General features: G+C 37.5%; 1 protein-coding gene across 1 annotated transcript in view; it reads left to right on the forward strand.

The window, feature by feature from the left end:
- The window catches only part of NAA16 (N-alpha-acetyltransferase 16, NatA auxiliary subunit), a 64,701-nt gene extending 54,774 nt beyond the window's left edge, over positions 1 to 9,927 (forward strand). Inside the window, exons 17-20 of the mRNA XM_037526937.2 lie at positions 78 to 176; positions 533 to 676; positions 4,153 to 4,250; positions 7,381 to 9,927. Of these exons, the coding sequence (XP_037382834.1) occupies positions 78 to 176; positions 533 to 676; positions 4,153 to 4,250; positions 7,381 to 7,578 (539 nt within the window). The 3' untranslated portion in view covers positions 7,579 to 9,927. The remainder of the gene's footprint in view (positions 1 to 77; positions 177 to 532; positions 677 to 4,152; positions 4,251 to 7,380) is intronic.
- Positions 9,928 to 15,912: the final 5,985 nt, after the last annotated feature.

Below are 15,912 nucleotides of genomic sequence, written 5' to 3' on the forward strand. Positions count from 1 at the left end.
TTGAGGCTAAAATAAAGTGAAGAAAATAACATACATACATACTGATGCTGTTACTTTTATATTTTTTTCTGACACAGGAAAGTTTCTGTTAATGCTGCAGTCTGTCAAACGAGCTTTTGCCATCAACAGTAATAACCCATGGTTACATGAGTGTTTAATTAAGTTTTCTAAATCTGGTAAGTATAAAAAAATGCAACGTTTGTGTAGAAGAAAATATGAAAATTGAGCTGTCTTCCATTAAGCTGAAAATTAAAGAAATTTGCACAATGAAAAATACAAAAAAATAACATTTGTAAAGTATTTAATTTGTAAAGTATTTATTTAAATGATATACATTTATCTCTGAATTAAACGTACTGCAAAAAGATACTAGAAATGAGTGCATTTTTAGGTTAGAATATATATTCCAAAGGATCAGCGGTGTTTTTTACTCTGTAAAATGTATCAAGCTTAATAATAAATATAAATCTATTCGAGTTGATTTTAAGTAACAGCCAAAAACTGTTTAAACCCTGATTTTTGCTTTTTATAGTGTCTAATCATAGTAATCTTCCAGACATTGTGAGCAAAGTTCTTTTTCAAGAAATGCAAAAAATATTTGTCAACAAGGATTTGGAAAGTTTTAATGAGGATTTTCTCAAACATAATGCTACCTCTCTTCAGCATTTGCTTTCAGGTATGTAGTTCCCAGGATTAAAATGTTTATGGAAAAAAGAATAGGATAAAAGGGAGGAAACCATTTTGGACGATATTCAATCTCTCTATTATATATTAAAAAAAAAAATGAATACAGTACCATTTATTGGTATCTTTGAAATTTTTGATCTTTGAAATAGCAAAGGTTTTTTTGTTTGTTTGGTGAAAGGAGATTAAAGTATGGTAAAGAGGTAAACAAGCATGCTTGTATTTTGCTGCTTAAAGTGTAAATTGTCTCTGCCATTTAGGAAAACAGTCATCCTTTTTTTTTTTAAAAAAGATTTATTTATTTACACTTACAAGAACTAGGGTACAGACCAGAGGTGCGGGAGGTGAGGGGATTCACCAGAGACAGTGGGGTACAGAACAGGCGAATTGACTGAAATACATGCCGAGGGGAGCAGCAGCGTGCGAGTCAGGAGAGGTCTGCTATGCCATTTGGGTATCTCCCTGGCTGTGGATTGAATTCGTGCTGCAGTGGCTGCGGATAGCTTCATGGCTTGCTTCTTAATCCCTTGCACCACCAGGGAGGCTCATTTTTATTGAGAGCTTTACCTACCTGTTTCTTTAGATTTAATCACACTTCTATAAATAATTTTATTTTTTTAAAGATTTTTTTTTTTAATTTATGCATACAAGAACTGGGGTGTAGGCCTTAGGCACAGGAGGGGAGAGGATTCACCAGAGACAGAGTGGGAAGCGGAATAGGCAGATCTACTGAAATAGCACTGCTGAGGGGAGCAGCAGGTGAGACAGGAAAGGTCTGCTATGCCATATGGGTTAGCTCCCTGGCTGGTAATTGAACTCATGCCACAGTGGCTACTGATAGCTTGATAGCGCTGAGACTTTAACCCCTGTGCCACCAGGGAGGCCTGTAAATAATTTTAAAGAATTAATCAAAAGCAAAGAAAGAACTAAGTGCAAAGGTTAGATGAAAGAAATGCTCTGTTTAAGTATGGGGAAAATAATAATAAATATTTCATGTATGTCCAATAGTAGGGGAAATAGTTTTAGGATGGAATACCAACTAGTCATATAAAATGATATTGTGATAATGGGTAAACAGAATTAAGAGAGAAGTAAACAGAATTTGCCTATACTCTCAACTGTGTATAAACATAGGATAAAGACTTAAAGTATAAGCCAAAGGTTTTCTGGTTGTGTGGTAGTGAGTGCTTTACCTTTTCTTATATTTTTCTTGCTTTATGTATGTTGTATCTTTAGGATTTATTTATAATCATGCATTAGTACAAGAAGGATTTTCAGCAGTTTATACACATTCATAAAATGGGGGCTTCCCTGGTGGCACAAGGGGTTAAGACGTAGCCTGTGGAGCTGTTCACAGCCTCTGCAGCAGTTCGATTCCCAGCCGGCCAGGGAGCAACCCACATGGTGCAGCAGATCTCTCCTGACCCAGTGCTCCCCTCAGCAGTGTACTTCTGTTGATCTGCCTGTTCTGTTCCCCGCTTTGTCTCTGGTAAATCCTCTCGGCCCCCCACACCACTGGCCTGTACCCCAGTCTCATGTATGCATAAGAGTCTCTTGTATGCATAAATAAATAAATATTTTAAAAAATTCATAAAATGGTGGCATAAATGCAACACTAGACAAAAGATTGTGAAGAGTCAATTGGGGAAAAAAGGAAGCACATACTATAATTGTGCTCTCACTTTAAGCCATGTACTTAATTAAATATTTTAAGCTAAGCTTTCTTGGGGCCCTCCCTGGTGGCACAAGGGGTTAAGACACAGCACTATGAAGCTATCTGCAGCCACTGCAGCATGAGTTTGATTCCCGGCCAGGGATCACCCACATGGCACAGCAGAACTCTCCTGTCTCGCCCACTGCCCCCTCAGCAGTATACTTCAGTCAGTCTGCCTATTCTGTTCCCCACTTTGTCTCTGGTGAATCCTCTCACCCCCCTCCTCTGACCTATATCCCAGCACTTGTATGCATAAATAAATAAATCCTATAAATAAACAAACAAACAAATAAATAAAAACTAAGCTTTCTTGTTTAACGGGAATATTTCCAGTTCTGATATCTATGGAGAAAAACGAATTCCTATGAAAAATTACAAAATTTGTCAGTAAGGGTGGATGTTTCTCTTCATGAACATTAGTGGAACAAAACATTATTACAGTTATGGGAAATGCCTTTCCAACCATTGTATGAAATTCTAAGAAAGATATTTTTCATCACATGAAAACACCGTAAAGAAGGGGCTTCCCTGGTGGTGCAGGCGGTTGAGCGCCACACTGTGAAGCTGTCCGAAGCCTCTGTAGTGCCGGTTCGATACCCGCCGGCCTTACAGCAGCCCACATGGCGAGCAGACCTCTCCTGTCTCGCCCGCTGGTCCCCTCAGTGTGTGTTTCATCTGTCTGCCCGTTCTGTTCCCTGCTCTGTCTCTGGTGAATCCTCTCACCCTCCTGCGCATCTGACCTATACCCCAGTTCTTGTATAAATAAAAAATAAATCTTTAAAAAAAGAAAACACCATAAAGAAAATCAAAAGACCACTTGGGGAAAGTATACATAGATATGTAACAAAAAACTAATAATAAGGCTGTTGGAAATTAACACTAAATCATGTAAATAAAAGCCCAGTAGAAAAGTGAGCTTACAATATGAGCAATATAATTTACAGGAGGAATATAAACATGTTTTATTAACAAATAGTTTTAAAAACTTGTGAATATGCATTTTTCCGTCCTCTCAGTCCTCCTCCGACCCCCCCACACACATACTCCCATGTGACAATTTTCTTCCTTAGATGTTTTCTTTTATGGTATCTCTTTTTTATTTCCTTCAAATTTTGACATATTGATGAATGCTATAAGGCAGCTCATACTTAAATGTTTAGTCTCATAATTTCTGAGGAGGGGGAGTTGTTTATCTTCTGTAAAAATTTACCAACTTGGGCCTCCCCTAGTGGTGCGGGTGGTTGAGCGCTGTACTATGAGGCTGTCCGAAGCCTTGCAGTGCCAGTTTGATCCCGGCTGGCCAGCAAGGATCCCACATGGTGCAGCAGACCTCTCCTGTCTCGCCCGCTGCGCCCCTCAGCAGTGTATTTCATCAGTCTGCCTGATCCATTCCCCGTCTGTCTCTGGTGAATCCTCTCACCCTCCCGCGCATCTGGCCTGTTCCCTGGTTCTTATATGGATAAATAAATAAATCTTTAAAAAAAAAAAACTTACCAATTCACCATCTCTTTGTGACAGAAAAAGTCCTGATTTGTAATATTGGGGCCCCAGGCTATCAGATGGGATGGTGCTAATGGTAGTTGGGAAGACTTAATCAAAACTGATACCTGAGAGCTGGTAGGAGTAATAGCCCAGTGCTGACTAACTGCTGGAACCACATACGAAATCACTGATCAGAGTATTATATATATATATAAAATCAGATCAGATGTGATACATAAGAATGTTCACTTTGAAATGTTTTGTTATTTCAGGTGCTAAAATGATGTATTTTCTGGACAAGTCAAGACAAGAAAAAGCAATTGCTATTGCTACTAGACTAGATGAAACTATTAAAGATAAAAATGTAAAGGTAAGATTTTCCAGAGTGATTATTACAAATTTATAGATATGCAGTGATCTAGCAAAACATGTATCTTTTTTTTTTTTTTCCCTTAAGATTTATTTTTATTTATTTATATAAGCACTGGGTACAGTTAGAAGCGCAGGAGGGTGAGAGAATTCACCAGTGCCAGGGCAGGGAGCAGAGCAGGTAGAAGGACCGAAGTACACTGCTGAGGGGAGCAGCGGGTGGCAGGAGAGGTCTGCGTGCCATGTGGGACCCTCCTCCGGTGGCTGGGGAGCAGTCGGGGATCGAACCGTCGCTGCAGAGGCTGCGGGCAGCTTTGCAACCCAGCGCTCAACTGCTGCGCCACCGGGGAGGCCCCAAAACATGTATCTTTACACTGTAATTACTGAGTGGCTTTCAAGTTAAGAATCTCAGTTCAACCAGTCTTGATTTGTGTTACATATGTGACCTCTTGGCTTCCTTTCCTTCTGTATATGATGAGAATAGAAATACTGTATCTCATAGAGTTGGTGCAAGGTTGACTGAAATATGCTTCAGTATTTAGTACCTGCCTGGCACAGATTAAGCATTCAATAAATGGGAACTGTTAGTAATAAAGGACATTCATACTTCAATGATCATAATTTTAGAGGTTCACTTTTGTTTTATTTAAGGTAATTGAGATAACATTGGTTCACAAAACTATGTTTTAAGTATATAGGATATTCAAATACATTATACCACACTTATTACAAAATATCAATAATCTTCTACCATAGTCCCCTGGACTCCCTCCATTCTCTGCTTCCACCCTCTCTTCCCCTCTGTTAATACTATTTCTGCAGTCAGAATCCAAGGGTCTGTTTTGGTTTAGTTTTTTCTGATCTTTGTTTTTAATTTTCCACATATGATTGAAATCATCTGGTATTTGTCTTTATCCTTCTGACTTATATTGCTTAGCATAAACCCCTTTAGTTCCATCCATGTTTTTGCAAATGGCAAGATTTTATCTTTTTTAATAGCTGAGTAGTGTTCCTTTATGTGTGTGGGTATGTATATATATTATGTATGTGTATATATATATGTATATATGTATTATATGTATTATACACACACACACACACACACCCCACATCATCTTTATCCAGTCATCCATTGATGGCACTTATGTTGTTTCCTTAACTTGGCTATTGTAAATAGTGCTGCAGTGAACATAGGGGTGCATATATCTTTCTAAATTGTATTTTTATATTCTTTAGATAGATATTTACAAATTCAGTGGGTAGATCATGTGATAGGTTTAATGTTACATTTTTGAGCAACTACAGATTCACTTTTTCAAGTAAAATAGCCTTCTCTTTTATAGGATCTGTCCATTATACAGTCATTTTATGATGAGTCCTTTTTTATTACAATTTAATGGTCTCATAATGATTGTCACCAACTAGATCTTGTGGGTGGGGAATATAAATAACTGAGTATGCAACTGAATCATACTGTATTTATTGGTGTAATTGTCATGTGGGTCTGTGGGTTTGGTTTTTTTTTTTTTTTTTTTTTAATAGAGGCATGCTTTATTTATTTGTTTGCTGGTTTGTTTGTTTTGTTTATACATGCACTGGGTACAGTCAGAAGAGCGGGAGGGTGAGAGAATTCACCAGAGGCAGAGCGGGGAGCAGAGCAGGCAGAAGGACCGAAGTACACTGCTGAGGGGAGCAGCGGGCAGCAGGAGAGGTCTGCATGCCATGTGGGACCCTCCTGTGGTGGCCGGGGAGCAGCCGGGGATCGAACCGGCGCCGCAGAGGCCGCGGGCAGCTTCGCAACCCAGCGCTCAACCGCTGCGCCACCGGGGAGGCCCGGGTTTGGTTTTTTTTTAGTAAAGTATGGAAATTTTTTTTTAGTCTTTAGGTCTTTCATACAAGTGGTTGTTGAATTGCATAAAAATAGTGGTTCCTAAATAGCTTATTAAAAGGAAAATTTCAATTAAATTTAGATAGTTATAGTGTCATAATGGTTTCAAAGTTAGTGAATTGGTATGAGAATTTGGTTTTTCTCACTCACTCTATTAGCCAACTCTAAATAAATGTGAAATAACTTTTTCCATTTTGTTACTTCACTTATTTTTAAATATCTTTTTAATGTCAATAAAAATGAAATTCATAGTTTTTGTTGTCTTGTGTAAATCAGTCTTACGTAAGCTTAGTTATGTGTCAAAATTTTCAAATTATGCTGTCTTAGAACGAATTAATGTGTTACACAATATCATTGTGTTACTGGGATCACATTATGATATTTTCACCATATGATCACATTTGCAGAATGGATTAGTCTCGTAAAGTTGGGGTCTACTGTATTAGAATTTTACTGCTTATGATCCAGCTATTCCACTCACTGTATCTGAAGTATATTAAAAGTTGTAATATGTACCTGATATTTATTATAATAGCAAAGATATGGAAACAACCTAAGTGTACATCATGGATGAATGGATAAAGAAAATATATACATACACAAAGGAAAAAACTCAGCTTTAAAAAAATAATAGATGAAATCATGTTATTGGCAACAACATTGGACTTTGAGGGGGGATTATATTAAGTGAAATATTAGATGGAGAGACACAGACACATATCATTGCACTCACATATGGAAGAAACACAGCAAATGGAAAAACAAAACAAACAAAAACACTAAGATACAGGGAATAGATTGGAGGTTACCAGTGAATAAAAGCGGTGTTAGAGGTGGGTGGGTGAAAGGAGTGGAGGGGCTCCACTGTATGATGTCAAATGAAAACTGTACTTTTAGTGGCAGTTCTGATGTAGAATATACAGATGTCAAATTCTCATGTTGGATATGAGAAATCTACAAATTGTTATATGAACCAATGTTATCACAACAAAAATTTATCCAAAAAAAGTGAATCTCCTTTTTAAATAAATAGGAATTTACTGCTTTATTAAAAACTTTGCAGTTGATTTTTATATTTAATATCTTCCTTTTCTGAGGTGATTCTTCACTGTAGATAGCAAGAAATTATTTTAGACTGATGCCTACTCAGCTTTCTGTTGGTTAATAAACACATTACCTCTTGAGTAAAGTAATTATTAATGAAGCTTTTTAAAAATAATCTTTATTCTCTTTGTTCCAATAGACTTTAATAAAGGTTTCTGAGGCACTGCTTGATGGCAGCTTTGGGAATTGTAATTCCCAATATGAAGAATACAGAATGGCCTGTCATAATTTGCTTCCTTTTACATCGGCTTTCCTACCTACTGTGAATGAAGTTGATGGCCATAGTGCAGCACTAAACCATACAGCTAACTATGATGTCTTAGGAAATGAAATTTGAAATGTCATTAAAAATTGACTTCTTGCACACTCAAATAAATTCAGATAAGAGTTTCTTTTCCAGGGTCTTAATGTAGATATGAAATGAGAAAATTGGAATTTCTAAATGGAGTATTCCATGAGCTTATTTTATTTATCTTACTGCCAATTTGCATAAATATTTGTTGAAATTGTTTATACTTGTACAGTTTCTTAAATTCTCAAATTATCATCATTGTGATAGGTGCTGTCGTTTCTGTATCATTCATAAGATAATTTCTTATTAACCTAAGTTGTGTGTAACCCCTCTGTATTCTTTCGATCCTGGTTTCAGGACCTAAGTTTTGATCTCTTAACTGGTTTGTTTTATTGTTTATTTGCGTGTTTTTTAAAACTAAAGCACCTCAATCTTAAAGTGTTAATTGTGTATTAAAAACAATATGGAACACTTCTTGACAGACATTGAGGTTTATTTTAAAATTTAACTTGCTCTTTTTCTCATTTTTTTCATGCTTTACAATTTCCTTTTTAATATTCATGAAAATGATACTTTCTAGTTGAATGAGGATACTCCAGGTTTATGTAGATGATTCAGATGTGGAGATTGGTTTGCCTTGGTAATGGAAATCCACTAGTAATTTGTTGCATGTAATAGACCAGTTTTAAAGACCCACAGGCAATAATTATGCCTTTCTGACTAAGGTGTTTTCTGTATTAAGAAACATTTATAATTAAATGGTGTGCTTCAAGGGAGGATGATAGGAAGGATTACAAATTATAATGAAATATCCTTACTCTTATAGCCATACATTGACTAAATACATTCTTATGTCAGTAAAATAAGAATTTAAACTGTCATTAGTTTAATACATAGCATTGTTGAACAATATTTTCTGGGGGAATAGCTTTTTCTCTCATGTACAGCAGTAATAAATGCAATATTTCATTATTTTGTTTCAGAACTGTAAATATATCTATAATATGAATACTTCCCTTTAAAGCAAATAGAAATCTAAGAAGGGAGGTTTTATTTAGACAAGCAGTTCTAATTAAAATGACTTCTTTTCACTCTTAACTGTTAGATTCAGATTTGGGGAGAAAAACTGTAAAATAATGCCACCCTGTATAATGCAGTAATAAATTATTTTGTACAAAATCACATTTTTTTTGTTTTTGCTTCATACTATCAAAATATTTGTGCAAAATGTTTTCTTCTTGAGGCAGTAAAAACTTAATTATAAAACTTAAATTATAAAAACATAAATCTTACAACCATCTACCAATATATTCTGGTGCTACAACAGCTTGGCCTCTTTTTTGTGTTTTAATAACTATAGAACTATTAAATCTTTCTCACCAAAAGTCTTGTCAACTGTGCAAGCCACCAATTGCAGAAGATACAAGTTAGTTATATTTAATGTGGAAATTGCATTTTCAGTGGCAGTCTTGTTAAAAAGTATTCCTGGACATCACGTAGAATTTTCAGGTATAGAGTTTTCCTACAATGGAGATAAGGACAGTGGTAGGTATGGAGGACTGGACAAAAGTATTACACTGGAACTAGTGAAATTTGTTTGTGTATCTGTTGGTGTATTGAAGTGGAATTTACCATTCTCCCTATTCCCGTTTCATTTTTAGTGGAAACAGTGTATACTTGGGATGTGAGTAGGGATCTTTTGGAGCTATGTAGGCATGGTTGTTGAATGCCTGTGACATGCCAAACAAATTTTTTTATATTGAAAATAATAGCAAAATCACTGGAACTTCTCATAATCTATGGAACTTTTTTTTTTTTTTTGGTGGGGGTGAAGTTCATAATGCAGAAAGAATGAATCATTTAATGTATTTATTGAGCACCTTTTAGCTTGAAGATACCATTACTCATTACCGTTAACCACATACCATTCTGTGGTTATCAGAGATCTGTACATCTTCATTTCTGCCCTCAATACTTCCCTTTATTTTGTGACCTTGGTGAAAACCTTTATTGAAATCTGTGCCCATTGTGTGACTCTTTCTAGTGGAAGCTGTTTACTTTCTCACTACCTCTGGAGAGAGTGTTCATAGTATATTCACTCCCAGCCTCTGGTTCCAGCCCATTACTCTTCCACTATTGTGTAAAAACCTAGGTTTCTTTTAAGATTATAAGACACTGGGTTGTACCACCCTAGAGCCCTCTTTATTGTTGTCATTTGTTCACTTCTCTTGACTGGAGAACTTTTTGTTGTCTCCAGCTATGCTTACATTCTGGGTGCTTTTGGCCTGTTACACAAATTCAACACTGATTGTTCTGTTAGTTTCCTGATCTCTCTAACTTATTAAGTGATTTTTTTTCTTCATTTTAATTAAACTAACCAATCCCATAGTGACTCCTTGATTTTTTTTTTTTTTTAAGATTTATTTTTATAAAAGAGCTGGGGTATAGGCCAGAGGCGCAGGAGGGCGAGAAGACCCACCAGAGGTAGAACAGGGAGCAGAACAGGCAGACGACAGAAATACACTGCTGAGGGAAGCAGCAGGCGCGACAGGAGAGGTCTGCTGTACCATGTGGGAGCCTCTCCAGCCGGCCAGGTCCAAACCGCGCTGCAGAGGCTGCAGACAGCTTCATAGCGCGGCGCTCAACCCGCTTCGCCACGGGAGAGGCCCAAGGAAGTCATGAAAGCTACTCTGACCCTGATCTCCTATTCCTTTTAACCTCATTTGGATATCCCTTTCATAGCTGTTCAACCCCTTTACAACCTCCCATGACTTTTCCCAATTAGCTTTTGCCACTAGACTTTAATTTTTTGGTTTCATATCCCATCAGTTCAACTCTTTTTAACTTCATTATTCCATTCTTCTATCCCATGTGCCAAGAAAAAAGTCCCAACATTGGTTGAGTTAAACTTGTTCTTAGCTTCCTCAAGGCTGTTATCAAGGATTATGTACTCTCACAGACTGATGCCTGCATATTAGTGAGCCCAAACTATGTTTACAATTCTGCTATTTCAACAAATCTCATGTTTCAGCCCACCTTTCTTGTGTTTCAGTAGGTATGGTAAGCTACATAATGTGGTAGCCCCCCCCCCATGTCTATGTTAATACTCGAAACTTGTGGATATGTGATCTTTGTAGTTGTGACTGAAGATCTTGAGATCAAAGATCTGGATTGCTGGCATGGGCCCTAAATAATCTAATTCTGCCATCCCTATCTTTCAGGGAATTGGTCCATTTCATATAAATTATCAGGTTTGTAGGCCTAGAGTTGTGCATAATGTTCCTTTATTGACTTTTTAATGTCAATGGGCTAGTAGTGATGACCCCTCTTTCTTTTCTGGTATTAGGAATTTGTCCTCTCTCTCAGATGGTGAGCCTGTCTAGAGGCTATCAATTTTTATCTTTTCAAAGAACCAGCTTTTGATGGCACTTATTATCTACATGACATTGGTTTCCATTTATTCTTTCTTTCCTGTTCTGTATATTATTTACTTTTTTTCTGGTTTCTTCAGGAGGAATCTTAAATTATTGACTAAAAGATCATTTTCTAACACTGCTACCCATTTTTCTCTAAGTGCTATTTTTCCTGCATCCCACAAATGTTGATTATTTGTATTTTTTATTAACATACTCAAATTTCTCTTGAGATTTCAACTTTGACATACTTTATTTGAAAGTATGTTGCTTAATCTCCAAATATTTAGGAATTTTTTAAACTCTTTTTATTATTGATTTCTAATTAAATTCCTTTGTGGTCTGAGAGTAGACTTTGTATGAACTTCCTTCTTTTAGGTTTACTAGTGTTTTTTGTGACCAAAATATCAGTGAATATTAAATGTGAGTTTGAGAAAAATGCATATTCTGCTGTGGTTGGTTGAAGTAATGTATAAATGTCAGATCCTGTTGATTGATGGTACTGTTCAGTTAAACTTTTATCTTGATTTTCCAGTTATATGCTCTTATCAATTATTGATTGATGGGTGTTTATGTCTCCAACTATAATAGACAATTGGTCTTTATCAGTTTTCCTCTTGTGCATTTTGATGTTCTGTTGTTAGGCACATACACCTTAAGGATTGTTATGTCTTATTGGAGAATTCACCTCTTTATCATTATGTAATGATGCTCTCCTTATCCCTGGTAATTTTCCCTGCTCAAAAGTCTGTTTTGTCTAAAATTAATGTAGCTGGCATGGTCTTTCCCCCCAGGTTTTAAACTTTATATTTAAAAATAATGTGCATTTCAATAATTAAAATCATTTGAACAACAACAAAAAAAAGCACTCTGCGTTTTACAGCCTGCAGGACACCTTGAATCCAGTGTCATAACTTTTGCATTCATTCACCTTGTTCTTTGTTTTGAGAATTTTCCAAAATAATGACACTCTACAAATCACATATCTAGGAAGCTCAGAAAACCCTATATTGGGTTTCTGAGTTTTCTTAGTATAGCTAAGCATATTGTAACCTGCAGAAAATCAAAGACAATGAGAAGATCTTGTAAGAAGTCAAATTTTTAAAAGTCCCAACCAACTGTAAAGGAAGAGAAAAAAAACAATGGCAATGAATTATGTTTTTATCAGTCTTTCATTTACCTATTTAATCTGTCTACCATGTAATACAGAATTTGGTAGTCCTAGCCACATGTAGCTTTTGCATGCTACCTGAGGACTGGCTTACCTGAGGACTGAATTTTAATTGCTGTTTAAATAGTTATAGGTGACCAATGAGTATTATGTTAATTTATCTAATAGTTTTTGCCATAAGAGTTATCTTTTCACAATTCACCCACCCCTAGGGATCCTTTTTCCAAACTTCAAAGACAGCTATGTAAGGTGGGAGTTGTCCACTTATTTGGGCAATCCATTTATTTAGCTTGATTGTATGCTCTCTAAGGTCACCAACCTGGTCTGTCTTAGATAAGAAACACAGCACAAAGTATCCAGAATGTTTAAAGTCACTAAGTACTGACACTAATCTCATTTGACCCTCATAGTCACCTTGTGGGAGAGGCAGTATCATTTTACATGACAATAAGCTAATCAGGATGAACTTTCTAGAACCACACAGCTTTTCAGTACCAACAGCCACACTTTTGCATTCCAATTTTGCATTGTATTCCTTCTGTTTGTCATGCTTCCTAACCATGTAATATTTTGTACTATCTTGTTGGTCTGGCCTCATATGTTTTTAAAGCCTTGTCTCAACAAAAGTCAGTTCTCTTAGGGCAGTGCCCTGGTTGAGCCCATAAGTACTTCATTCCCAGGTAAGATTTCCCAGGTCAGGGCTGTATGTAATTGTTAGTTCAGCGTTTCCCCACTGGAGGGCAAGCTTCCAACCCAATTTTACTTTTCTGATTTTCTTTCTCAAAAATTAAAAGAACTGCTTCACATGGGTCTCTGCTTTTTGAGCTTTATTTACAGGAGGTTGTATATAAAATTTTTGATCCAGTATATCCTGATCATTACTCTTTCAATCACTAGATTAAAAATCCTAGATGCTGCTTTTGTTAAATGTAAAGTCCACTGCCAAGTGGTTTGTTGGAGTGGTGGGGTTTGGTGTGGGAGAGGGCCCTGAGCTGAGAGTGAAAGAATGGGCACAGTTCTCAGCAGGTCACAGCCTCCCTGGGCCCCCTTTTTGATAGACTGAGGGTTATCTTGGTGACCAGTAGCCCATGACTTTATTTACAAATTGGTAGACTCTAGAAGTAAAGGACTATGTCAGACACATGTTGGTTACCCCACAGGTACCTTCCCTGGCAAAGAGTAAGTTTCCAAGAATACAAGGGGTATTTAAACCACAGCAGCTGCCTTGTAATTAAAGGGGTAGAAGCATTTAATGGTTCTGTACCCCATTCTGTCAGCCTCCTTGGGTTTAAAAGTCTACACATTGGGAGTTCTGAGTGTGGAACAAAAGTAAACCAAGTCTTCTAATGCATGGTTCAAACAGTTCCATGTATAAAAATAATATGGCAATTCTATGTATACAAATCTGACTGTTCTCATGCACATAAAGATTTTAGTTTCTCTCCTTGCACCACAGGTCTGCATTTGAGTTTCCTTGCAAAACCTCTGTCCATAGGCTCTGAAGAATGTGTCATAGCACAACTACATCTATGGCCACGGGGATCTGAGCATCATGTAACCCTAACAGCTTTTTCCAAATGTGATGTCCATCAGCTACTATCACCAGTATGATCAAGTAAACTCTATTCTGTGTTCACAGGAGCCCTCACCTTGACTTTACAGGTCTTTGCTGCTGATGGAGAGGTTTAAGTGATAGGGTGCTACATTAGTGCAGGTTCTCACCTAAGTTAGGGAGAGGCACTTGAGGTCAGAGAGACTCATAAGAGACTCATAAGATTCTGGTCTTTTCCATTCTACACTTAAAAAAAGAATAGTTTATTATCAGAAATGATAACTATCTGATCTACATAAATGTAAAATTATAACCATTGACAATCATGGGCCTCCGTGGTGGCCTAGGGGTTCAGTCTCAGCACTATCACTGCAAAGGCCTGAATTTGTTCCCTAGCCAGGGAGCTAACCCACAGAAGGCACAGCAGACCTCTCTTAACTTGCTCACGACTCCCCTTAACAGTGTGTTTCAGTAAATCCACCTGTTCTACTCGCCACTCTTGTTTCTAATGAATCCTCTTTCATACCCCACACTTCTGGCCATACTCCAGTTCTTCTATGCAAAACACACACACACACACAACCATTGACAATCAACAAGCAAAAAAGCTTGCAGAGCTGAGTGGGATTGACTGATTTCCATTTGTTACACACTTCTCTCCCCTTCTTTCTTATGAGCACATACATGTTAGCAAGCATCAAAACTTCAGGAAAGTGTAACAAAATGGAAAGTCTGCCATTACTCCATTTTAGGCTCAAAACACTCATATCCCTCTGAAGACCTCCTAGGAGCAGAGTTTAAGGATCTCTGCACTAACCTTTCAGTCTCTGCTCAGCTGCTTTCTCAAATGCTTTCTGATTCCTCTAATGGAGTTAGTCTGCTTGGAATACACACTAAGTCCCATATAGCACTCTTCATGCTGCATTTCTCATGTTCTACTTGATTGGTCCATTATTTGGTTGCTTTTCTTACTGTTGCTCCTGGACTGAGTCCAGGAACAAGTGTCACTGTCACTGCCTGTGTTCAAATGTGCATTCTGCCACTTAGCAGCAGTGTGATCTCTTTGTGCTTCAGTTTCTCATCTATAAAATGGGGCGCTAGTATCTTCATAAGCTGCAGCAAAGCTGCAGTATCTTCATAAGCTGCACTCAGTGAAAACATGAGTGCATTTGCAAAGCAAGCCCTTAGAACAGGGCTTGAATCAGTGCCATGTCAGTGTTTGCAGTTACTGTCCTTGCTATCTATCTCCCACAGCCAGGACTTCCTCCAGGACTTGGGCTTCTAGTGGATTCTACAATGTAAGATGGCTTTCCATTGTGCCTGAAGGAGTTTTTTGTAGACAATGGGAGCTTTGTGTCCAGCCCCTCTCCTGGGACCTTATCCTAATGGAAGCAACACTGTTAAGTGGCTCCCAAGCAGACTGCCCATGGTCACCCTCTGAAGCACTTAAGAAACTTCTACTGGGCTCTTTGCAGACATTTTTTTTAAAAGATATATTTGAAATATACTCATTTCAAAGTGAAATCTTCAAAGTGAAGATTCTTTTTTCATTAATTATCAATGTATTATAGTGGTTTAAATATATCTCACAAGTCAACCAATGAAAAAAGATATTTTGAGTGTAGCAATTCTAACAGCACTCTACATTAGGCTGTAGAGTGCCGTGGTCTAGTCTAGAAGACTACCCTCAGAGTGTCAGACTTGGTTGGCCTGGGATGGAAGCTGGGAAATATTTCTTTTGAAAACCTTTACAGTCTGGGCAGAGATCTATGTTTGGCACTGAGACAGTAGTTCTCCTGCCTGGCTGCATGTTAAAATCACTTGAGACGAGTTAAGCTTCTGCTCAGTACCCTGCCTGGTATTCCTAATGAATTTATTTGAGTGAGGCCAGGACATTGGCTTTTTTTTTTAATGCTCTCTATTTAAAAAGAAGCTTCCCCTGCTCTGGTTGAAGATAATATAGGAATGAGCTTTCAGAAACTGAGGTGGCTATACTGGAAGGCAGTAACAGTAGGATGGTGAGGGAGCAGTCATTGCTTCGAAAGCAACATTTTCCTTGTTCTTCCTGAATCTCTTCCTAGCACATGATCTGAGAATTGTATATTGAGGAAAGAACTAGATTTCGGAGTAACTGGGGTGTGATGCCCTTCAAGTTGGTGACTTTGGACAAGTCATTTACCAGTTGTGTTTTATCAGGGCTGCAGTGAGACCTGATCTGATGGAAGCTTTTCTATAGCATTGTG

Source organism: Talpa occidentalis, unplaced genomic scaffold (assembly GCF_014898055.3).
Source record: "Talpa occidentalis isolate TD23 unplaced genomic scaffold, MPIMG_talOcc4v2.1 talOcc4.5, whole genome shotgun sequence".
Taxonomy (NCBI): Eukaryota; Metazoa; Chordata; class Mammalia; order Eulipotyphla; family Talpidae; genus Talpa; species Talpa occidentalis.